At 38.9% G+C, this 26189-nt stretch overlaps 1 protein-coding gene across 1 annotated transcript in view; it reads left to right on the top strand.

The window, feature by feature from the left end:
- The window catches only part of GDPD4 (glycerophosphodiester phosphodiesterase domain containing 4), a 61805-nt gene extending 42289 nt beyond the window's left edge, over positions 1–19516 (top strand). The window contains exons 10-13 of the mRNA XM_006882928.1: positions 5390–5611; positions 6697–6851; positions 16952–17099; positions 19430–19516. Coding sequence (XP_006882990.1) covers positions 5390–5611; positions 6697–6851; positions 16952–17099; positions 19430–19516 — 612 coding nt within the window. The remainder of the gene's footprint in view (positions 1–5389; positions 5612–6696; positions 6852–16951; positions 17100–19429) is intronic.
- Positions 19517–26189: the final 6673 nt, after the last annotated feature.

Raw genomic sequence — 26189 nt, 5'->3', positions numbered from 1 at the left:
TTAATAATAATAAAAAAAAGACTTTAGAAATTAGACACACATTAGATTAGAATGTGAATATTTCTACAGATAAGAAATTGCAGAACTCTGGTGTCAGTGACAAAGCTCTAGGTGCACACCTACTCCATTGGAATAAATATTTCTAGATCCATTTTCATGTTAATGACAACAGAATGTTCAAGACAAAGCCATAACATAATCCAGTTTCTAACATGGATTGAATTATATTGTCTTAGTTACCAAGCCATGTATATAGTTTTGCTATTTTCTACACATTTGGGTATTTTACATCCTCTTTAAAGCATTTATCTTAAAATGAACCCCCAAATGGAAATACTTACAGGAGCAAGCCTTGTGCATTTCTTTTTTCTTTGGTTACTTTTGGCTATGAGTGGAGGGAATATGATAGATTAAGAGCAAGATGAGCAGCATTTCCATGGATCATCTTCCCTCTCGGACTCAAGGGCTGGGTGAAATAGGAAACTTTAAAACTTGTTAACAGACTGACACCATTCTTCAGCATTTTAGGGCAAGTGCCTTCCTGACATTTATTATTATTATTATTTATTAATTTTTATGAAAACTTACAGAGACTTTGGCTTTCCATTCATTCATTGTTGCACTTTTCTCCCTGCCCACCCTCTCCCTCCAATTCACTCTTCTCTTTGAAAAGTAAAAGAAAAATTCTTTCATTGTTATACAATCCCTCCCCTCAAGTCCACTCCACTATGCAGCCTTTTGTGCAACAAAAAAGATGAATGCACCAACAATACCAATGACTACTAAGACCTCAACTGTGATTCCAATCAGGATGGATCACTGTTATGTTACCGAGCCACCCGTAGAGTGATCAGTGACCTAGGGCTATCGTGCTCTGGAGTTCTTGGTCATGAACTATATGCTTCTTGTGGGTTGACAAGTACTCAATGTGACTGTGTGCTGTACTCTCAGCACTTGTTGGGACCAGGACTGTTAAGTCAGTGGACACAGGGCTTTTCACTGGTACCAGGCGTCACCATACCATTTTCCATTCCCTGAATTAGTATGCAATTTTCCAAGCAGACTGTGTTGTACCTTCCTTGCCATTTTGGTCAGCTGGCAAAGATAGAAGTCTGATAGCATAGATGACTAGAGACTAGATTAAGATAAAATGCTCATGGCAGGAGAGTGAGAAGGGAAAGTGGAGAACAAAATACTCCATGCAGGGGTTCCAAAGCTTCCTTCTCTTCACCTGCAGCACCCAGAGCAGGCAGCCTTTGGGAGAGGAAACTGCACTTCACAGCTTTTAGAATGGAGTCAGCATTTATGTCTCCAAACAAAGCAAGCTATTGGAAGATGTGATGGCAATCTTCTCTTTTGTTATAGATCTTTTTAGGGTTTCTCCATTTAGATTGAGGTCATTAACAATTACAGGTTGCTTGGCTCCACAATCAACGCTCTTAACACTAGCAGTCAGGACATCTCAGAAGATGAATTGCAATTGAAAAATCTGCTGTCAGGGACCCCTCCTGAGTATTGAAAAGCAACAGTGTCAGTCTAGAGACTAAGGTGTGCCTAAGCCAGGCCATGGTCTTCACAATTGCTTGCTATATGTCAGAGAGCTGGACAGTGACTAAGGACAGAAGAAGAATCAGTGGTACTGGAGAAGAGTCTTGAACATACCATGGACTGTCAAAACAAATAGGTCTGTTTTGGAGATGGTGAAACCAAGTTTCTCCTTGGAGGCTAGAATTTTGAAGTTCTGTATCACATACTTTGAGCATGTGGCCAGGAGATACCCGTCCTTGGAGAAGAACGTTATGCTTGGAAGAGTGGAGGGATAGTTCAGGAGAGGAAGACCCCAGATGGGATGGATTGATACAGTGACTGGGGCAACGGGGGTTGGTGTGTCGGAATTAGTGAGACTGGCTCAGGACAGGACAGGGTTCATAGCTGCTGTACAAAGGTTCACTATGGGTCACAGGTGACTTGACAGCACGTAACAACAACAACCTTTATTTGAGCTTTTTTAGCAATACATATGTACATTTCTTCTAGCTTTTAAAATTTGCTTGAATATAATTTTTCTTAGTATTTTTTTTTACTCTTTATCTCAATTGGGTCTGTTGTCCCACTCCTCCAATTTGGTAATTCCTTATTTTCCTCATATTACTATATGGTCCATCAACAAGCCCTAAAGCAATATCTTAAAATATAAGGCAAACCCAAACATTTTTTCATTTGTTATTTTTCATTTTATTATTTTGGCTGTTTGCTTCTTCTCCTTGTCAAATTGGCCTGTGGTTCGTCAATTTTATTGATCTTCTCAAATAACCAATTTCTGTTGTTGTTAGGTACTGTTAACTACAACCTATAGCAACCCTATGAAAAAGAAATCTGAATCCTGTGCTATCTGAACCAACATCTAATCTTGCTAATTCTTTTTATTGTTTTCTGTTTCATTTCTTTCGCCTCTGATCTTTATTATAATAGTTCCTTTATTCTGGTAACTAAAATTGTTTTCTATATATGTTGTTGTTAGGTGTCGTCTAGACAAATATGATTCATAGCGACCCTATGAACCACAGATCTGAACCCAGTTCTAACCTGGGCCAACCTCACAATCTCTGATACACTTGAGCCCATTCACTGTGTTAATCCACCTGACTGAGGATTTCCCTTTTCTTCTCCATCCCTTAAGCTTTCCAAACATGATGTCCTTCTCTAAGGAATAGCGTCTCCTAGCAGCATGCCCAAAGTTTGTGAGATGAAACCTTGTCATCCTTATCTCCAAGAAGTTCTCAGGCTTCACCTTCTTCAAGACATATCTGTTTGTTCTTTTGTCAGTCTATGGGATATTCAGTGATCTCCTTCAACACCACAGTTCAAAGGCATCAATTTTTCTTCCATTGTTCTTAGTCGTTGTCCAGCTCTCAGATGCATATCAAGTGATTGAAAAGTCAGTGGTCACAATTAGGAACACATTAGTCCTCAAACTGGCATCATTGCTCCTCAGTGATTTGGAGAGTTTCCTAACTGTAGATTTTCACAGTGCAATACATCTGTGTGTGTGTGTGTGTGTGTGTGTGTGTGTGTGTGTGTGTGTACCATCAAATCGGATCTGACTGGTACAGGAGGAGAGGACCCCTCCTTCTCCAGCAGAGAATCTGGTGGATAGTACAATACATCTTCTGATTTCCTGACTAATGGCACCAAATGTACTGATTGTGAATCCAAGTAAGATGAAGTTGACAGTTTCAGTCTTTTCTCCATCTACTATGGCCCTGTCAGTGGCAAGGATTTTTGTTTTCTTGAAGTTGATATGCAATCCACACTGAAGGCTGTAATGCTTTTATCTTCTGAAGTGAATATTTCGAGTCCTTCTTGCTTTCAGCATGCAAGGTTGTGTCATCTGCCTACATCAGTTATTGATGAGTCTTCCTCCTAAGCTGATGCCATGCTCTTCTTCATAGAGTTCAGCTTCTTGAATAATTTGCTCAGCATACGGATTGGACAGGTATGGAGAAAGGATACAACCCTGACGCATGCCTTTCTTCATTTTAAACCCTGTAGTGTTCCCATGATCTGTTGGCACAACAGCCTCTTGGTCTAAGTTCTGCATTAACAAAATTAATGAGTCTGAAATTCCCATTCTTCTCAAGACTACTTGTTCAAGTAGTCAGGTTATATTATTTATTTTGGAACTTTTTCTTTTTCTAGGTATATATTTTTTGCCATAAATTCTCCGTTGAATTCTGTTTTTTTATATATCTCAGAGATTTTCAAATACTGTATTTCTATTCTTATTTGAGTCTAATTAATTTTTAAAGTTTAGTTTTGATTTCTATGACTTGGATTTGTTTGGGGTTTCTTTTTCTTTGTTTGTTTTTTAGTTTTATGTCATTTACTTTCCAAGAATTTTTTTTTCCTTGTTCTTCCTGTTACTGATTTCTATGGGGAGAGAATGTGATGCTTCTTAATCTGCCATCATGATGTTACTGCATTGAATTTAATAGAGTAAGCATATTTATAACTTGCTCTGTGTATAAACCCTGGTGATGGTGGATTGACCTGGTGACTGGTGCAGTGGTCTCTAGTGTTATCAGGAAGTGTAAAGATGGTGCAGGATAGGATGGGGTTCAGATCCGCTGTTCATAGGGTACTTGACTTGATGGCACCTAACAACAACAACTATGCATAAATCCTGGTGGCATAGTTCATGCCATGTTAGATTCAAAAGGTCAGCAGTTTGAATCCACTAGTTGCTCCATGGGAGAAGGAAGGGTAGTCTCCTTTTCTAAAGATGTGCAGCTTTGGAAACTTGAGGGAGAGTTGCCATGAGTCAGTATTCTCTCCATGACAGTGAGCACAAGTAAGTAAGTGCTGTGTGTTGTTTAAAACAGAAAAACTAGTTCCCATTATGAGGAAGTCGTGCCTCAATTCTAGACCTTCTGTGTAGTAAATATACTCTCAAACATTGTAAATTTTTATTGCATTTAATCTTCAAAACAATCCCATGAAATACATAGATTACCCTTCTCCTGGTTTATAGTTAGGACTTTGGGAATTTAAATTATTAAAGCAAGATTATACAGCAGATGAATCAGGATTTAAACCCTGATCTAAGACATGCACTTAACTATAGAAGGCAGAGTGAGGCAGACAGTAAAGAGGCATAAAAATGAGTCCTGTGGCTTTAAATCCATTGGTGTGTTTTTATTTCAGTAAAATCTAAGTAAAACTTCATGAAGGAAGTTGCATTTCAACTGGGCTTTGTAGGTTGGAGGTAGGATTGTAATACGTGACTATAGCAAGGAATAGAAGTGAGTGATAGAGCAGAGGTTAAAACCAATTACATATGAAGCCAAAGCCTGTCCCCTTTCCATTACTCAAAACTAGACCAGTCAGAGCAAGTGTGAGAATCTAATAAAATTACAATTACTTCGAAATGTAGAAAAAGGGCTGAAGACGAAGGTTAGAACTAGAACATGAATGACCTTCAGTGCAAATGCAGCATGCCCTAAGATATGGAAAACATAAAAATCACCTATTATTAATAATAATATTAAATTAATAAATAATAATTAAATATAATTAAAATTAATAATATAAACTCTAATCTCAGAACCAGTATTTGGAGGGTTGAGTAAGTTGAATAGGGAACTCTGGTGACTTAGTTTTAAGAAGTTGTGCCACCAACCCAGCAGCACGTGGTTTTTGGGAGAAGACCCTCATAGCTGGAGGGTCAGCCTAAGAGTTGTTTCCGACTCAGTGACTCAGTGGTACGTAGCAACCACCACAAGTAGGTTGAATGGTAATGAGGCCAGATGGTGTGGAACTATAGCAGAAGAATCAGGAAATGTTTTTGATGGGAGTTAATATATTTTCTAATGCCTTTGTTTACTTTCAGGACAAACCATTTTTTGATATGAAACCCCTTTCAAAAGTGGATAGTGAAAGAGCAAGAAATCAGAAAATTCCAAAACTACGTAGTTTACTGGATCTTGCACAGAAAGAAAAAAAATTTGTGATGTTTGATCTTACACGCCCTCCACCAAAACATCCTTACAGAAACACATATGTTCGAGTGGTCGTAAAGGTGATTCTTGCCTCTAAAATTGAGCCACATCTGGTATGTCTACCACAGTGTTTATGACTGAGTCTGGGAGGTGGGTGGCGTGTTCCAAAACTTGAACAGGTGCACTTGATCAGCCCTATGGATCCTCTCTGGAATGCTTAAGCACTTCTGCTTCTTATGGAAATAAATCATTGCTTATGCAGTTATCTGTGGCACTCTAACAATAACCCAGAGTGATCCAAAGCCAGTGAAATATCACCACCCTGTCAAAAAGGAATGTGTGTAATGACCATTTGGTATGGACCTGCATCATCACTGCTATGTTGTTGTTGTTGTGTTCAGTAGAATTAGAACCAACCCATAGCTGACCCTCCAGCAGATTTTCAGAGGCAGTTAATTGCACAGGAGGAGACTGTCCATCCTTCTTATGTGGAGCAGGTGGTGGCCTGGAACCATGTACCTTCAGGATTGCAGCACAGATTCTTGCCACTGAGCCACCAAAGCTCCCTAATTACTAATATAGAGCTATTAAAAAGAGCCTGTGTAATATTAAGGCTTTTAGAAGTTAGCATTGATGAATAATGCAGAAGGGAGAAACTGGATTTGAGCAGAGATTTATTCATCATATTTTTCAGAAGAAATTTTAAGTTTGGAGAGCTGATTCACAAAATCATATGAAAGAATACTAAGAGGGAAACACATATAGGATTTTGTTTTGTTTTGCAAATAAAGCTATTTTAGCAGATGAATCATAATAGTGTTCCCTGTTGGCAGGAAATGACTTCTCAAAGATTACTGTCAGCATCATCAGCTAGAGATAGTTATGGCTCTTACCTTTTATCCACATTACCCAGTTTGCCTTATATGAAACTTTCTGCAGATAAGGGAACCCTTGGCCCAGGATATTAATTAACTACTAGAGGTAGAGGTCCTAAGAAAATTCAGCTCCAGAACAACTCCAGGAAAGACGATATTATGAGAATCCATTAGACAGCCTTTGACCAGGCTGGCTCTTTCAGTCAGGGCCAGAGCCATTGTGTCTTCCTGTAGCCCAGTGCTGAAAAGATACTCCAATCCATGAGGCTTTTGTACCTAGACAAGTTATTATTCACTGAAGGACTTGCTATTTGTCTTTACAGATTTTTTGGTTGCCAAGTTTTGATAGGGACTATGTCAGGCTGAAGGCTCCTGGTTTTCAGCAAGTGGGCCGGTTATACCCCCTTCAAAAACTTTCAGATGAAAAAATAAGAATAATAAATGTTGACTACAAAGAGTTGTTCTACAGTGGGTTGAGGTAAGTGATAGACTACGCTTCCCTTAGCACGCGCCACCTTCCTTGAACAAAATCTGAATCCTAAACTTTCCCCTCCCATTTCAGGATTGCAATGTGCAGCCATCATCTTAGAATCACCTTCCTCCCTCATACCTTTCTCTACCTTCCACTTTTTCACCCTACTCCCATCCCTTCTCTTTGTTACCTCCGTCAGCAAATATTTAATAAGTGTAGACTACGTCCTGGAACAGTCTTAAGCTTCTGTTTTACGTCCCAATCCCTCATCATTTGATGTGCTTTTGTACTTCTTTTTGCACTTCTCATTTTACTTAGGGTAAATAGGAGCCTTGAAAAGTCAGAACTTTGACATTTTTGTTTATTCTTGATACTTTCCGCTGGAACGCAATATCTACTATATAGCTTCATGAGTCAGATAATCAGATTTGTAGTGGGCACATTTAAGAATATAACTAAATCATTCTCTTCAAAATCTTAAAGGTTCAAACAGCTAAACGTGAGACAGAACTAAATTATTGACCACAACTTTTATCAATATACAATTGGAGAAAGATTTTCAGATGAACTACAGGCAGGATGCTCCTTAGAGAGGAGAAGGGCGAGACTTAGTCTCGTACTTCGGGCACGTCCTTAGGAGCAGCCAGTGCCTGGAAGGATGTCGTACTTTGTAAAGGATCAGAGAAGAAGTGCAATGTCCTTACTGAGAGGGATTTACAGTGACTACACCACTACGCTCAGGCTCAGGAGAGAGGATGGTGCTGAACTAGGCGGTGTACGATTCTCCTGTACATGGAGTTGCTGTGAGGTGGAATCAACCCCATGGCACCTAAAAACAACAGAAATAAAATTGTAACTTCTAATTTCATATCCCACTTCCTCTTAGTTTTAAGGGAGCTCTGGTGACCTGGTGTGTAAGGAGTTGCACTGCCAACCCAAAGGCAGGTGGTTCGAATCTGCCAATGCCTGGATAAACCTTAATCTTTATACTGACATTCTTGCTATATAGAACTTTGGAGAGTTCTCTGACAGCAGATTTTTTCCAGTGCTACATGCCTTTTGATTTATTGACTGCAACTACCATGGGTGTAAATTGTGGATCTATGTAAAAGGAAATTGTTGATAGCTTCAATCTTTTTTCCCTCCATCTGTCATGGTATTACCATTGGTCCAGTAATGAAGTTTTTGTTCTCTTGATAATAAAATGCAATCCGTATTGAAGGTTGTAGTCTTAGATTTTCTGCAGCATGTGTTCCAAGTCTACCTCATTTTCATCAAGCAAGATTGTGTCATCTTCATAATTTAGGTTGTTGATGAATCTTCCTCTACTCCTGATTGCCACCTCATTCTTTACAGAGTCTACCTTCATGAATGATTTACTCAGCATCCATATAAAATGTGGCTGTTTCTGGTAGGTGCTGTTGAGTAAAGTATGACTCATAGCAACCCTTTGAAGAATAGACATGAGCCCTGCCCTATCCTGTGCCATCCTTATAATTTCTGATATACTTGAGCTCATTTCAGCAGTGAGCATGTCAATCCATCTGACTGAGGGTCTTCCTCTCTTTTGATGACCCTCCAGCTTTCCAAGCATGATTTCCCTCTCTAGCAACATATCCAAAGTATGTGAGATGAAGCTTTGTCATCTTCCCTTCCAAGAAGCACTTTGGCTGTACTTTCTCCAAGACATGTCTGTTCTTTTGACAGTTCATGGGAATACCACAGCTCTAACATAGCCCTAACTCATACTCCCTCTCTCTTTCTCTCTCTCTCTCCCTTCTTCCCTCCCTCCCCCTTCCTCTTCTTCTTTCTCTTCCTCTTCCTAATATGTGTATATATAGCACATGGGAGAAGATTGTCCATCTTTGGCCAGAGAGGTATGGCCTTTGGCTTAACAGTGCAACTCTCTATGGATTGCACCACCTGAGCTCCCTCATTAGATATAGATAAGGCCATAGGAATTGATGGAATATCAGTTGAAACATTCAGGTAATAGATGCAACCCTGGACATGCTAACTGTTGTTGATTGCCTTTGAGTTGAGCACAACTCATAACAACCCTATGAACAACCGGCCTGAAGCTCCTCTAAAACTATTGACGTTTATAAAAGTTCATAGTTTCCAGAGGCATGTTGTTTAGGAAGTGGATGCCACTACTGCTTCCAAGGACATGCTAACTAGTCTCTGTCAATAAATATGGAAGACAGCTACCTGGACAACTGACTGGAAGAGAGCTATATTTGTTCCCATTCCCACAAAGGGTAGTCTAAAAGACTGGAAAGTATCAAACAATATCATTAATATCATATGTAAGTAAAATTTTGCTGACGTTTATTTAAAAAAATGGCTGGAACAATACAATAGCTGTTGTCTGCCAGAAATTCAGGCTGGATTCAGAAGAGGCTGTGGATCAAGGTATATCATTGTTAGTGTCAGATGAATCTTGGCTGAAAGCAGACAATACTCAAAAGGTGTTTACTTTTATTTTATTGATTATGCAAAGTTGTGTGGATAATAACAACTTATTAACATTGAGAATAATGAGAATCCCAGAACACTTGTTCATGTAAAACCTTTACATAACCAAGAATCTGTTGTCCAAACAGAACAAGGAAACACTACACGGTTTAAATCAGGAAGGGTATGGATCATATTGGTCCCTTCTCAATACCTGTTCAATCTGTTCGCTGAGCAAATCATTCCAGAAACTGGACTATATAAAGAAGAATATGGTATTAGGATCAGAGCAAGAATTATTAGTAACCTATATTATGCAGATGAAATAATCTTTTTTTTTTATGAGAGTGAAGAAGGCCTGAAACACTTACCAAGAAGATCAAAGACTATATCCTTCAATATGAATTACATCTCAATATTAAGGGGGGATTTTGCAACATCATGATTTTTGTTGTTGTTATGTGCCGTCGAGTCGCCTGCGACTCATAGCGACCCTATGTACAACAGCCCTAAACTCCGCTCTGTCCTGTGCCAATCGCACTGTCTCTGACACTCCCATCCCAATTATCCCAGTCACTGAATCAATCCACCTCATTGGAGTTGTCAACAATTTCAATTTCCTTTGGACATATTTTCAGGAAGAACCAGTCCTTAGGGAGAAACATCATGCTGGGATAGGTGGAACGCCAACAAAAGAGAGGAAGACCCTCAAGGAGATGAATTAACACGTGAAGACCACAGTGACCTTTACAGAGATGGTTAGGGTGGGGCAGGATAGGAGAGGTTCAGATGTTTTGTTGATACCCTCACTGTGAGTGTAATTGACTTGATAGCACTTGATAACATTAACAGTGTAATTCCAGAGAGACACTCACTCCTTAGAATAACCATGGCTTTGTGGAAAGGAGCTGCGCTACCAAGTCAAAGGCTCCTGGTTCAAATCTGTCAGCTGCTCCATGGGGAAAAAAATGGAGAGTGTTCTCCCATGCATTTAACTGCCTCTGAAAACCCAGTGGAGGGTCAGCTATGAGTCAGTTCTGACTTGATGGTACACAACAAAAACATAAAAGTAAAAAGAGCAGCACTCCCCCAAGGATAAAGTCAGGAGGCAGTAAAGAGTAGGGTAAAAAGATTAATAGAAGTGAGAATTATTGGTTGCAAGTGGAAAATGTGCAGTTGCATCATGGGTATTGTAATTAATATAAAAACAAAATGTATAAATGATTGAATGAAAACCTATATTAAAAAACCAATAAAGGAATATTATGCAGCATTCAGGAGCAATGATTTTGAAAAATATTACCTAACTTGGGAGAGACTGGAGAGCATTATGCTGAGTGAGCTAACTCAATGTTATAAAGACAAATACTGAATAAGACCATTATTGTAAAAATAAAAAGATAAATAGTAAAACATGTATAGAGACCCAAAAGAGGAAGGGATGGGAGCAGAAGGGTGAGGAAGGGTAGGAGCAAAACCATAGGGTTGCACAGTTTGGTGGGTGGCGGGAGAGAGTGAAGGAAATGGGAAGGATCAAACAGGAACTAGAAAAAAATTGGGTAATAATGGGCAAGGGGCAAGGCCCAATGGTGATTGATTTTATAAACCATAATGCATGAGAATGATTGTATAAAACATTACATGAATGAAGAGTAGTGTGAAACACAATGTATGCAAAATTCGTAACAAACAAATATAAAATTTTAAAAAACAAAAAATCTTGTAAAAAGCCCCCTTTTGTTGAAAAGATTGTCCTTTCCTCTTTCTGAAAATTTTCACTCAAATCACAATTTTTTTAAAAAAAAGTTATTCTGTGTGTGTGTGTGTGTGTGTGTTTAATAATAATAATTTAATTTTTTTATTCATTGTTGTATATTTTCTCCCTCAGCCCACCCCACAATGCACCCCTTGTTTCAGATTGTTCTCATACAAATAAAGCCTCATCATATATTCTTTTCGGACAATTCTTCCCCTCATCTGTTCTGAAAGAGTGTTCATTACCTATCCACTCTTTCCTATTCACTCCCCACCTCCCACACCATATCTGCCCTCTTTTATAACAGTGGTGTATTCTTTGTCCTTTTGTTACTATTTCACTTAGCATAATGTCCTCAAGGTTTCCCCATGTTGTGTAATGTTTTATTATTTCATTGTTTTTCAGTGCTGTGTAGTATTCAGTTGTATAGATGTACCCTAGTTTTTTAACCATTCACTTGTCCATGGTCGCTTGGGTTGTTTTCATCCCTATGCTATTGTGAATAACGCAGCAATAAACATGCATGTGCATATGTCTGTTTGAGTGGCAGCTCTGGTTTATTTAGGGTATACTCCCAGTAATGGAATTGCTGGGTCAAATGGTATTTCTATTTCTAAGTTTTTTAGAAAGTGACAGACCGTCTTCCATAGTGGTTGTACCATTTTACATTCCCCCCAGCAATCAATAGGAGTTCCAGTCTCTCCACAACCTCACCAGCATTGTTGTTTGCTGCCCTGTTGAACTTTGCTGTTGTTGCTGAGGTTAAATAATATCACATAGTTGCTTTGATTTGCATCTCTCTGAGAAGTAGGGATTTTTTAACATTTCTTCATGTGTTTGTTTGCCATCTGCATGTCATCTTTGATTAAATTAGATTTGAGAATTATCTATTCATATTCTATGCCTATTTTGTGACTGGGTTGTTTACCTTTTTCTTGTTGAGGTGCTGAAAAATTCTATAAATTTTAGATATAAATCCCTTATGAGATATGTCATTGCCAAATATTTTTTCCTAGTCTGTGGCCTTCCTTCTTACCCTATTGGAGAAGTTTTTCGATGTGCATAGGTATTTGATTCTTAGAAGGTCCCTTTCATCTATTTTATTCTCTCTTGGTTGTAGGTTTTTCATTATTCTTGGAAGACTATTCATGCTGTGGATTAGGGCTTCTAGAGTTCTTCCTAGCTTTTCTCTGATGAATTTTATAGTCTTTGTTTTACTTCTAGGTCCCTGATCCACCTTGAGTAGGTTTTTGTGTAAGGTGTAAAATGTGGGCATTGTTTATGTTTTCTGCAGATGATTTTTCCATTTGCCAACTCAATTTGTTAGAGAGACTGTTCTTTCCTCACTTAACTAAGTCCATCTCCTTGTCAAAGATCAGTTGACCATAGGTGGATGAGCAGATTTCTGGGTTCTCAATTCTATTCCATTGATCCATGTGTCACTATTAAAAAAAATAAAATGTCATTCTGTAGGCATAGTTTCGACTAGCTTCAGGTTCACCAGGAATCATATCCTGAGTCCTGTGATAAAGTTAAGCAGCTTCATTTAGCTCAACATACATTCACCAAATGGTAATCTGTACAGTGCATCATGTTAGTTTTATGTGGGAGATAAACATTAGCAGTGTTATTGTTGTTAGTGTCATCGGTGTGATTCTGACTCAGCAACCCTTCAATATAGTAGAATAAAGCCCTCCCCAGTCCTATGCCATCCTCACAATCATTCCTAGATTTGAGCCACAGTTGCAGCCACTAACTCAGTCCATTTTATTGAAGGTCTTTATCACTGTCCTGCTACTTTACCAGAGACTGGTCCCTCCCCATAGCATATAAAAGTACAGGAGACAGAGTATGACCGTCCTTACTTCTCAGGAGCATTCTAGATGTGTTTCTTCTAAGACTTTTTAAATGCAAAGTTTTACCTTGAAATGCCACTTGTAGGTTTGCTTGCATTGTGTAGAAATGAGATCATAGAGTTTATATGATTCTTTTTTCTGGATTCTTTCACTTAGTATAGTTATTTTGAGTTCCATTAATATTTTCCCCATTAATTATTTTTTATTACTGAGTACTGTTTCATTACATGTGTGTAAAAGACCTTGGGGTGTTTTTTTTTTTCTTTTAATTGTGATTTTAAGGAATATTTACAGAGAAGTGAGATTTTCATTGATTCATTATTGCATATCTTACCCCCTCTCCCTCCCTCCTCTCTCCCCTAGTTCACTTTTTAAAAACTACTTATTCATTGTTACACAATTACCTCTCTCCTAACCCCAGTCCTCTTTGCAATGATGTAACTCTTATTTTGGGCTGTTGTCTTACATATATGTTATACAATGTAATTATATATTCCTTTTAGACAGTTCTTTACTTCATCTGTTCCAATGTAATGTTCATTATCTATCCACTCTTATCCTGTTCTCCTCCCACCCCCCCCCATGTCAGACCTGCTTTATAACAATGGTGTTATACAGTATTTGTCCTTTTGTGACTGAGATTTTTTTTATGGTATTGGTATTTGTTTTGTTTTGTTTTGTTTAAATTTATTACTAATTTCAGTAAAAATTTAGAGACTTTGGATTTCCATTCATTCATTGTTGCACTTTTCTCCCCTCCCAACCCTACTCCCTAGTACACTACCCTCTTGGAAAAGTAAAAGAAAAATTCTTTCATTGTTTTACAAACCCTCCCTCAGGTCCACTCCACCATGTAGCCTTTGCTCTAGACTCCTGTCATGACAAAAATACCTAATCACATATCTCTTTTAAACAGTTTTCTCCCTCATCTGTTTCAATGCAGTATACATTATTGAACCCATCTTTCTCAGTCTCCCCCCAACCCTGAGGTCAGTCCTGTTTTACAACAGTGGCACCAGGGTCACCCAATTTGAATAATATTGCATGAGCTCCTTGTTTTTCAGTGCAGCGTAGTATTCCATTGTGTGAATATACCACAGCTTCTCTATCCATTTGTTTGTTGATGGGCATTTAGATTGTTTCCAAATCCTTGCTATTGTGAACAAAGCCACGATAAATATGGGTGTGCATATATCTGCTTGGATGTCAGTTATGGTCTCTTTGGGATATATTTGCAGTAGTGGAATTGCTGGGTCAAATGGTATCTCTATTTGCAACTTTTTGAGAAAGCGTCATACCGCCTTCCACAGTGGTTGCACCATTTTACACTCCCACCAACAGTGAATCAGGGTTCCAGTTTCTCCACAACCTCACCAACATTTGTTGCCTGCTGTTCTGTTAAATTTTGCAATTCTGACTGGGGTGAGATGATATCTTATAGTTATTTTAGTTTACATCTCTCTTAGAGCTAGAAATTTTGAACATTTCTTCATGTGCTTGTTAACCATCTGAATGTCTTCTTCAGTGAAGTGTCTGTTCATATCCTGTGTTCATTTTTCTTTTGGATTATTTACCTTTATCTTGTTGTGGTGCTCAAGTATTTTATAAGTTCTGAATATAAGTCCCTTATCTGACATGACATTACCAAATACTTTTTCCCAGTCTGTGGCTTCCCTTTTTACCCTGTTGGAGAAGTTTTTGGATGTGCATTGTGACTGAGATGTTTTACTCAGCATGATGGATTCGAGTGTCCCCCCATGTTGTGTAATGTTTTACAAGTTCATTATTTTTCAGTTCTGCTTAGTATTCCATTGTGTAACTATATCATTGTTTTTCTATCTATTCATTTGTTGATGGGAACAGAATTTATTAATAGACATTTTCATTGCTCTCAGTTTTGGGCTATTGCAAATAAAGCTCTAAGAACATGCATGTTTAGGGTTTGTGTGCACTTAAGTTCATATTTCCCTAGGGTAAGTACCTGGGAATTGAGTAGCTGGAAGATAAGATATGTATATGTTTAGCTTTTAAAGACATCGCCAAAGTGGTTTCTTACAATTTCTGATGCCTTGAATTGGAATGCAAGTGAGGAATATGACATATACCATACACTGTCAAAAAGACAAACAAATATATGTTGTAAGACACGGAGTCAGGATGCGCCTTAGAGGCAAGGACATTGAGCTGTTGTCTCTTACTTTGTGCATGTTATCAGGAGGGACCAGCCTCTAGAAGTCTTCGCGCTTGGAAAAACAGAAGAAGAGCAAACAAAGAGGCTGACAAGAGCTTCAATGAAATGGACTGCCTCAGTGAGGTTAGGCACGGCAGGGATTGTGAGGATGGAGCTGGATCAGGCAGGGCTTTGTTCTGCTGTACGCAGGATCTCCATGACGTGAGTTGCCTAATAGTTACAGACAATTCGTGTAAGTGGAGTCACAAAAGTGGTCTTTTATGTCTGACTTTGTTTCATGTAGCATAATGTTTTTGAGGTTCATCATACTAAGTCATTTCTTTTTACAGTTCAAAATTGGGAAGGGTGTATGCCAGGGATGTGTCTCATCTCCAAACCATTTCAATCTATATGCAGAATAGATCATCCAGGAGACTGGGCTCTATGGGGAGGAATGTGGCATCAGGATTGGAGGAAGACTCATCAACAACCTGCACTATGCAGATGACACAACCCTGCTTGCTAAAACTGATGAGGACCTGAAGCACTTAATCTAGAAGGTCAAGGACTGCAGCCTTCAGTATGGATTGAAGTTCAACATCAAGAAAATAAATGCTCTCACCACTGGGCTGATTGCCAGCATTATAATAGATGGTGAAGAGATTGAGATTGTTAACAGGTTTAGTTTGCTTGGCTCGATAATCAACACTGTTGGCACCAGCAGTCAGGAAATCAAAAGATCAATTTCATTTAGAAAGTCTGCTGTCAGGGACCTCTCCAAAATATTGAAGAGCAATGATGTCAATCTGGAGAGTAAGGTGCACCTGGTCCAGGCCATAGTCTTCACAAGTACTTGCTATGCATCAGAAAGCTGGACAATGACTAGGGATGATAAAGACTTGATGTCTTTGAGCCATGGTGCTAGAGAAGAGCATTGAATATACAATGGACTGACTATCAACAGAACAAACAGGTTTAACCTGGAGAGGGTGAAATCAGGCTGCTCCATGGAGGCAAGGATTCTGAGGCTTCATCTGACATACTTTGGACATTTTTCAAGGAGGGACTGGTCCTTGAAGAGGGACATCATGCTTGGAAGGGTGGAGAGCACAAGAGAGGAAGACCCTAGATGACATGGATTGATTCAGTGACTGGTTAGTAGGTGTGCCAGAGCCAATAATATTGCACAGAATACAGCAGGCTTCAGGGCTATATTGTCTCAAGTGACTTGACAGCACATAACAACAACAACAACAACAACATGACTAACGTGTCCATCCATTCATTATACAGACAAGCTATTATTTATCAGTTCATTCATTCATGGCCATTGGTATTGTTTTTACCTTTTAGGGGCTGTTATAAGTAATTTTTTGCTTAAGTGTCTGCTTTAAAGGTTTGGAACAGATATTCTTGCAGTGGAATTGCTGAATCTTTTGCTAACATTGTATTTCTATTTTTAAGGAACCACTAAACTGTTTTCTGATGATTATATGTTCAGAAATTTTGCAAATTGGTTTTAGCAATGGTAACCTGAAATTGGTCATCAAAGGAGTATTTACACCATGGAAATTGGCAAATACTATGAGTAGGGTTTTCCGTTTTCTTTCTCTGCATCTCTATTTTCTTTTCTTCAGGAGATCCAGTTAACCAGCTCACTACTGCTGCTAAGAAAGCAGAGGTCCCAGAACCAGTCTTTTGTCCCATTACAGTGAGAGCCATTCTGTCATGTCTCATCATGAGTCATCCTAGCCCCCACTGCTTCTGGTGATTAAGCAACTGCTTGTCATTCCTATGGGTATTTCCTGTTTTAGATGACAACAGTGAGAATAGATGTAAATCTCTGTGTGCTCTGTTTCTGTTCCAGAGATTATAAAGCAGCTAACATCACCATCAACCTATACATTGTCAATAAACCTTGGCTCTTCTCACTGGCCTGGTGCTCCAGAATTCATTCTGTCACAACAGACAACATTAAGCTCCTGAGTGAGATTGATCACCCTCATTTTTTCATGGTGAGCTGGTTGTTTATATTGTTCTTCCAACCCTGGTGCAAGAGAAATCTATGTTTGTCCCACCGCACCCTACAATTCCTGCTCTTCAACCCACCAGGGAACTACTTAAGAGTAGCTATTTCTTTGATATTGAAAGAACAAGATCTTTCTGTAATTCTCAGGGAGAGATTAAATCTGTTTGTTGTTACAAGTCTTTCTATTTGCTGTCTTATTATAATGTGCTTTAAATTAATTATATTATATAACCCTCTGCCTTGGCTGTTATTCCCATGAGGAAATGAAAGCTCATAAATCTAAGATCTTTGTGCTGAGTCACATGATGTGGGATTCAGAATAAGATCTGAATTACTTAGGTCTGTGTTACTTCCCTAAAGGCATGGAAACAATGAAAACCAGCACGGATCATGGGGAGGAAATCAAGCGAACAAAAGTGAAAAGTAGCCATCACAGATTGCTCTGCATCTTGATTCAGTGAGGGACATTGCATGTTTGGCTTCAGGCCACCTCAATAAGTAAACCAAATACCGCAGTGACGTGAATCACACACGTATTTTCCTCACTGAATACAAGACTTGGTTTACACTGTACGATAGTCGGCTAAGTGTGCAACAGCATCACGAAGAAGTTACACATAATGTGATTATTTCCCAGCGTGTGGTACAGAGACACGAAAGTGAGGACCTGCTGCTGGAAAACGGCACTGATAGACTTGCTCAAGGCAGGGTTGCTGTAAGCCTGCAGTTTATGAAAACTGAACAACTGCACTGTCTGCAAAGTGCAATAACATGCAGAACACCTGTGCTTGCATGGGTCTGTTTCTGTTTCCATGATACAAAGGCTGAGTATAGAGAACAAAACACTTTGAAGAGGGGAGCTGCTGGCAAGTTGCCTACCTTGATTTTCCCCTTCTGAACTGCTACTGCTTATTGCCAGAGCCTTCGGGTCCTGAAGGATCTGGGTCCCAGCTACAATCACAAGGACAAGCCACACCATTTGAGAGCAAGGGTAACTGATTCTTGGTGAAATACTGCTCAAGTGGTGGGTGTCCTGGGGCAATCTCAGCAAGCCAAGGCATCAGTAGTCAGCATGTGCCCCTGAGGGAATGAAGCATCTTGGTTTAATGGAAGTTCATTAAGCTCTTCTATTCTACTTATGTCATGGGGCTGTTGTGAAGATGTGTAAAGGCTGTAAGACCCTTACAACACTCAGAATACCTGCCTAGACCCTACCATTTTTAAAATGCTAGTGCTGTTGTATCAGTATGATCATAAGGTTGGTGGTGTTATTATTATTCAGCCTAAGGAAAGGCCTTGCAACAGGATGAAGAGTGGCCTGAGAAATGCTAAAACGTACCAGCCTCAGAGGTATCAAGTGAAATTGGAGGGGAATGTTGGACCTGGAAAGGGAGGACCAAATCAGGAAACTGAAAACTTACAGTAAAAAGACCTAGAAAATAGAATTATAGGAGTTGGGTAAGTTGGGCAAGGAACATGGGGAAGGTTGCATCATTAAGTAAAGAAATATAACTTCAACATTCTTGTTTCAAGCATGATGATTTAGAGACATGGCTCTCAAATCATAGACTCGTTCCTTTCAGCACCACCTTGGGAGCTTGTTACATGAGGGGTGGTGGTGGGGACAGGAGAAGAGGGGCTAGATAAGGAACACCCACTGTTGGAAAGGAATGTGTGATTAGACATTGTATGTATGGTAATTAGCACTCTAGAACAAAAGGTGCATTACAAAGTGAACTGGGGAGGGAGGTGCAAAAATCAATGAGTGAAAACTCAACCTTTTTGTAAACTTACTTGAAAATCACAATATAAAAAATTTGTTAAAAAAATATACAAACAAGCAAACAAACAAAAAATGCAGAGATTCTGATGGCTCAGATGTCTAGTTATGCCCAGGAACCCATTTATTATTAAAAATTTCCCCTGTAGATTTTGACAACTATTTGGACAATTGAGAACCCAGGCTGTGAAAATACAGAAGACTAGATTGCAGTCCTGGTCCAAAATGGACTTTCTCTGGGACTCAGTTTTACAGTTGAATGACAGGGAATGTTTTTTGTGAAGTGACTTTCTTAGACCTTTTTCTTGAGAGTCAAGGGAGATGAAGAGCCTGAAGTATTCTGTAGCGCACCCTGAATGTGTTAAGCAGTAACTCTTAGGATAGTGGAGGTACTGTCTGTGTTCGAGACCACCACGTCGATCAGTGCTCCTTCACCTGGTCCAAGCTCCCTTCGTCCCTCCCCTCCCTCCCCTACTTGACCAAAGTCCCTTCCAACTGTAAAGCCTTTTAACTGTGATTTGTTTCATGTTCTACAGACTCCAAGGTATTACATGTTTATATGGCTTCTCATAGACTGTATTTCTGCAATTTTAATTTCTGCCATATTTTGTTTTCACTGGTAAGTACGTATTTATCATTTTAAAGTATTTTTTCCCAAATAAAAATAATGAATGGTTCTTAAGGAATGCTGAGGAAAGTGGTTAAAGGAGACTTAAATAAATGGAAAGATGTTCTCCCAGAAAAAGAACACTGAGGGAAAACCAAAACAAAATAGTTACAGTTTTCTTGGAATCCACTTGGCAGATTCTTGGGAAGATGAGGGATAAAAGTGAAATTTCTGGTTTCTTCACATGTTGCCTCTTAGTCCTTTATTTTCCTTAAAAAATGAGAAACTATTTTAAGGCTAAATACACTCACTAAAGCTTAGTCAATTTCCATAATTATGAGTACAATGTGTAGCTCTTATGAGGGGATAGGGGTTGAAGGCTGTCGGGCTGTCCAGAACATGTTTCTTCTCAAAATGAGAAGCCTGGGGTTTAGCTCTGGATTTACCCCTGAGTAACTGAGTGACCCTGGGAAGATGACTATCCTACTCTGAGCCATAATGTCTCTATCTGTTCAGGAAAACGATAAGCCGTTTCAGGGAAGATTCTACAGCATTGTGCAGTCCAAGGTGAAAAGGGGAACATCTTGGTTGAAGAAGGTTAGCTTGAGGAGAGTGTAGGCCCCACCGTAGCTAGGTGTTTCTTCAAGTTTTACCATCTTGTAGAGGAAGAAGCAAACTCTCTGCTTACATGAGAATTTGGCTTGATGGGTTTTCTTGGCCACTATCTTTTCTCAAAGAAACTGTGAAATTAATAAATGGTCTACTTTCTTTTCAGGAAGAAAGAGAAGCAAAGAAGCACATGTACATTCACAAGATCTAGCATTCTTAAAGGTAAAGTAAGATGCCTAGTCCACTCCTAGTTCTCCAGCTCTGCCCATTGCCTCCTTCAGAAAAAGTGTAAGTTGGTCTGACATCTAGCACCCCACAATAATGAAATAGGAGATGGTTTCTTGTGTCTCTGACCAGAGCATCTAAAGATGCCTAGGGAGTTGGGGATTGAGACAAATAGTGCCTGGGAAGTTTAGACTGGGGTCACAGATTTCAGAGAGCCCCTTATTAGTTTCAGATCATGGACTAATCCTGTAAACAATAAAACCCCTTAGAGTATTTTTAGCATGGGTGTTTTATTCACTTGTTCTTGAATTCCCTCATCATACCCACTTTGTGCCAGGCACTCTGAGAGGGGGAAGTTATCTGTACAGGAAGGCCTGTCAAAAAGCAATGAGAGGGAAATATATAAAAGTACAGCAATGGACACCATTTGACCAAGTCCAGGTCAGAGTGGATGGCACGCTCATTAGGGACGAAGGGGCTTTATGGAGCTTCAGTTGTACATGATGTAAGTTGGAAGGAATAGGAAGAAAATTATAGAGATTCTAGAATGTTGGACTAGAGTCTAGACTCTGCACACAGACAATAATAAGATGGCAAATGCATTTCAAACAGGGGAGAATATGGTTAGAATTCTGTGTAAAGGAGTAGGAAAAATGTTTATATAGCAGAATTACTCAGAAGTTGAGGAAGTGAGGTACGCTCATCAAGGGACAGGGGGACTAGAATTTCTTTGTCATGGGATTGTGGGATATCACATCACATATTACTGGTTTTAAAATATCAGAGGGAAAATCAATTAGATAGCAGAAGACTGCAGTATACAATGACATATCCTCAAACAGTCCAGGTAAAGGTACAGTACTCACAAAATTATGAATTAATCTGATTTCTGAGATCCTCTAGCTAGCAGAAGGTTTAAATGCTAGAACATTCACTATGTTGGGAATTCATTCACAGAGACCATAAAAATTTAAGTACAAAATTTTGAAGAAATTAAATAAAAGGTCATGATTTCCACTTGAAAACGCAAGATTCCAGCTAAGCTCATCCAATCTGAGGTACAGGGAGATCTCAAGTAACTGAGTTACATGAGGTTTTTTTAATTATTATATTAGTTTATTTACAAAATTTGAATACATTGTTTTTCAGACCAGATTCTTCCACTTTCCCTCATCCCCCCAATCAAATTGTACAATCTCATGATTAATCCCCCCCCCCCCCACCCCCGCCCCGTGCACATCCTCATCCCTCTGCTTTCATGCTCCCCACCCTTGTATCCTCATAGTCATTCTACAATAATGGTTTTACACAATAGTTGTCCTTGGAGACTGAGTTAGTTCACTCAGCATAATGTTCTCCAGTCCCTCCCAAGTTAGATTTACAAAATCATTGCTCCTGCATGCTGTGTAGTATTCCATTGTGTGAATGTACCATAATTTCTCAATCCATTCAATTGTGGTTGGACTTCTGGGCTGTTTCCATGTTCTTGCGATGGTGAATAATGCTGCTATGAACATTTGTGTACAAGTCTCTGTTTGTGCCTCAGTTCTCATTTTCTCAGGCTAATTCCAAGCAACTGGCTCATATGGAATTTCTATGTTCATCTTTTTGAGGAAGTGCCAAACTGCCTTCCAGAATGGTTGTACCATTGTACAATCCCACCAACAATGTATAAGAGTTCCTACCTTGCCACATCCTCTCCAGCATTTATTACTTGCTGTCCTGTTAAACCTTGCTGCTGTTAGAGTAAAATGGTATCTCATTACAGAATTGAGAACCCAGAAATAGATCCAGCTGTCTGTGGTCAGTTGACGTTTGACAAGGAAATCAAAGTCATCAAATGGGAAATGAAAACCTCTTCAACAAATAGTGTTGGACAAACTGGACTGCTAAGCTCAGAAAGCTGAAACAGGATTCATATCTCACACCATACACAAAAATCAACTCAAGGTGGATCAGAGAACTGGGAGAAAAACCCAAAACCATAAAGTTCATAAGTGACAAACTGGGATCAAGTTTAGAAGCCTTAGTCTCTGGTATAAAGAGACTGCCATATACAGCCAGAACTACACAATCTGAAGAGGATAAAATTGATCAATGGGACCTTCTAATGATTAAAACCCTTTACACAGAAATTTTTTTTTTTCATCAGGAAACATGAGTTGAAAAGAAAAACCCTACTGACTGGGAACAAACATTTGGTAATACCATCTCAGACAAGCATCTCATAATGAAAATTTACAGAATATTCCCAGGCTTCCACACAAAAAAGACTGATAACCCAGTTACAAAATGGGCAAACAGACACATGAAGAAATGCTCAAAATCACTGGCAATAAGTTTCAATAATTTTAAGCTTACTCTTCTTGCCACATGTGTCAAGAAGTCTCCAGGTTACTGTCTGAAATAAAACAATATTCCAGTTGCCTTATGATTTTTAATAGTCAAACCAACAAACAAACAAAACACAGAAATGGTGAGGAAAACATGGACTGCAAGGAATTTTTTTAAATGAGGTTTTAAAAATTGATATTTTAACAAAAGTTTACCCAAAACTTGGATTTTCATTCATTCATTATTGCACATTTCCCTCCATACCAGCCCTTTGCTTTTCTCTTTGAAAATATTCTTTCATTGTTGCACAATTTCCTCCCTACTGACATCCCCCAGTCTACTTTGCTATGCACCTCTCATTCTGAACTCTTTTCATGCAAATAATACTTAATCATATATTTCTTTTAGACAGTTCTTGGAAAGAATTTTTAAAGGAAAAATTGAAGAACTGTATAAATTGAGGTGGGGGAGGTAGCTGTAATCCCTTAGAAAAAGTACAAGTTAACCTGATCTTAATCCCCTACCATATAAAAATTCTGAAAAGAAAATGAGTAGAAAAGAAAGAATTTTACTTGTTTGGGGATTTCTTTAGTTGCATGTTACAGAAACAAATTTTACCTGGACTACACAGGATAATGAATTGAAAGACTATTTGAGTACCACCTAGAATGTACAAGACTAGATTTAAAACCAGGGAAGGAGGAGGAAGCCTGATCAGTAACCAGCTCATGCAGCTCCGTTCAAGTTGAGAATAGAGTCCCCACAGCACATCACAGCCACCCCCAGGGTAGGCACACACTGCTGCTGCCACCAGAACATCTTTCTGCTCCTGACAGCGTGTTTTTCAGGACTTTAAAGGAATCCTTAATAGTCTTTCTTGCATAGTTTATCATGTCTTTGTGCCTCTGTTCATGACAATTGTTCCCTTATTACTGGTCTTCAAGAATTTTATTATGGGGTGGTGGTGGTGTAGGTGTAAGAGAGAAATATTTATCCTGAGAGAGAGAGGTAGGCAAATATTTACCCTGCTTGGGTTTAACTTCTTAGATCTGTGTTGTGACACCAAGTTGGTTCTGACTCAGATCAACCCTGTGTACAAAAGAACAAACTACTGCTGTTTTGTTACTATAATTGTCATGACATTTGGAAAGTTTTCAGCCTTATTCATTCAAATACTTTTTTGGTCCCCCTTTTGGAATTCCAGTTACATGAATGTTACACAGTTTGACATTGTCTCACAAGTTACTAAAATTCCATTTTTTTCTTTTTTGCTTATTTTCTTACTGTGCTTCACTTTAGATAGATTATATTTCTGTGTGAAACAATTTTTTTGCCCCACCCCCATTTTTGCTATGTAACAGACCTAATAGCTTGAAACAACACAAATTGATTACCTCATAGTTTCTGTGACTCAGTAACCCAGCCACGGGTTAGATGGAGCCTCTGCTGAGGGCATCACCACGGTAAAGTCACAGCGTTGTTCAGGGCTGCAATCCGTCCAAGGTTTCAAGTCTTCTCTTCCAAGCTCTCCAACTATTGGCAGAATTTCATTTCTCACAGTTTTAATCCGAAGTCACATATTTTCTTGCTGGCTGCTGGCAACTTTTATTCTGAGCTCCTAGAGGCTCCCTTCAGGTCCTAGCCACATGCCCCTCTTAGACCATGGAACCTCGCTTCACTGCCAGCATATAGAGGGCGGGGGCTGTCTTAGCACACTGCAAGGTGGGAAACTTGGGGGCCTTCTTAGGATTTTATCTCCCACATTTTGTCTTCAGTGTAAGTGATGTTTTATTCTGTAACTTAACCTGCTGCTAATGTCAACCAATTTTAATTTCAAATATGTTTTTCATCTTTGTGAGTTGTTTTATATTTTACATTTACCATGCTCTTGTTTTCCTTTAAAGATCTGAACACAGCCATGATAATTAGTTTTCATATTCTTATCTTCTAGTTCCATCATCTGCCATTTCAGTCTTTGTTTCTATTAACTGACTTCTGGAGATGGATATTTTCTTGATTTTTGGCATGTCTAGTATCTCATTTTTTTAATAAGAAATTAAAATTGAGAAATCCTAAAAATAGTTGCTGATTCATTTGTAGACCTTATATTGTGGTCAGATATGTGTGTGTTATGTGTATATATCATGATAGAAATGTATATACGAAGTGAGATAGATACATATATGGTGGTTGTTGTTGTTAGGTTCCAATGAGTCAAGCATGACTCATAGCAGCCCTGTGAACAAAATATCTGAATCCTGTTCTATCCTGTGCCATCCTCACCCTTCCTGACACACAAGAGCCCACGGCAGTAATCACCGTATCAATCCACCTGGTTGACAGTCTTCCTCTCCTTTGCCAAACCTCCACCCTTCCTAGCATTATGTCCTTCTCCAAGGAATTACCCCTCCTAGCAACATGTCCAAAATACATGAAGCAAAGACTCATCATTTTTGCCTCCAAAGAGCACTCTGGGTGCACCCTCTCCATGACATATCTGTTTGTTCTCTTAGCCATCCATGGAATGTTCAGTGCTCTTCTCCAACACCAGAACTCAAAGGCATCAGTTCTTTTTTTGTCACCCTTATTTACTGTCCAGCTCTTGGATACATAGCAAGTAATCAGAAAGGCTATGGTATGAATTAGATGCACCTTAGTCTTCAAACTGACATCACTACTCAATAATTTGGAGAAGTCTCTGACTGCAGATTTTCCCAATGCAGTACATCTCCTTATTTCCTGACTGCTAATACCAAGGATGTTTGCTTAGGGATCCAAGCAAATGGCAGCAGATGATAGAGATGATAGATAGATATAGATAGATAGATAGATGATAGATAGATAGATAGATAGATAGATAGATAGATAGATAGATAGATAGATATAGATAGATAGATGATAGATAGTATAGACAGACACACACACACACGGTGAAATATATGTTGTGTATGTGTGTAGTTGTTTCTACCTTTTGGCTATTGCAAATAATACCGTAATAAACGTCAGTGTACCTGTATTTGTATGAGTACCTACTTTCAGAAAAAGGAAATCACTCTACTTCATGCCACACACAAAACTTAATTTGAGGCAGATCAAGGACTCAATGTTGAAGGTTAAATAATGAAATATCTAGAAGGAAAATCAAGAGACTATCTTCATGATCTTGAGGGAGGCAACGATTTAATAACGGTGATAGAAAACACTACTGAGGAAAGGAAAAAGGTATTAATTTTACTTCAAGAAAAGTAAAAGCTTCTGCTCTTGGTTGGTGGGAGAGGTGCATAATCCATTAAGAGCAGAGGAAAACAAACCACAAATGAGAATATTTACAATATATGTGACCAGATGTCACAGATTTTTTTTAAAAAAGATGAGCATTTACAAACAAACAATAGGCATAAACAGACAAGTTGTGTTTTTTAAAAATAAAACCAACAAACTCAAATGGCCTATGCTCAGCATCATTCATTACTCTTAGGGAAATGCGAATCAAGACCACAGTGAGATACTATTACACACTC

The sequence above is a fragment of the Elephantulus edwardii genome, unplaced genomic scaffold (genome assembly GCF_000299155.1).
Source record: "Elephantulus edwardii isolate Elephantulus edwardi_28Jun2011 unplaced genomic scaffold, EleEdw1.0 scaffold00025, whole genome shotgun sequence".
NCBI lineage: Eukaryota > Metazoa > Chordata > Mammalia > Macroscelidea > Macroscelididae > Elephantulus > Elephantulus edwardii.
This window is presented reverse-complemented; position numbering and strand designations above follow the sequence as displayed.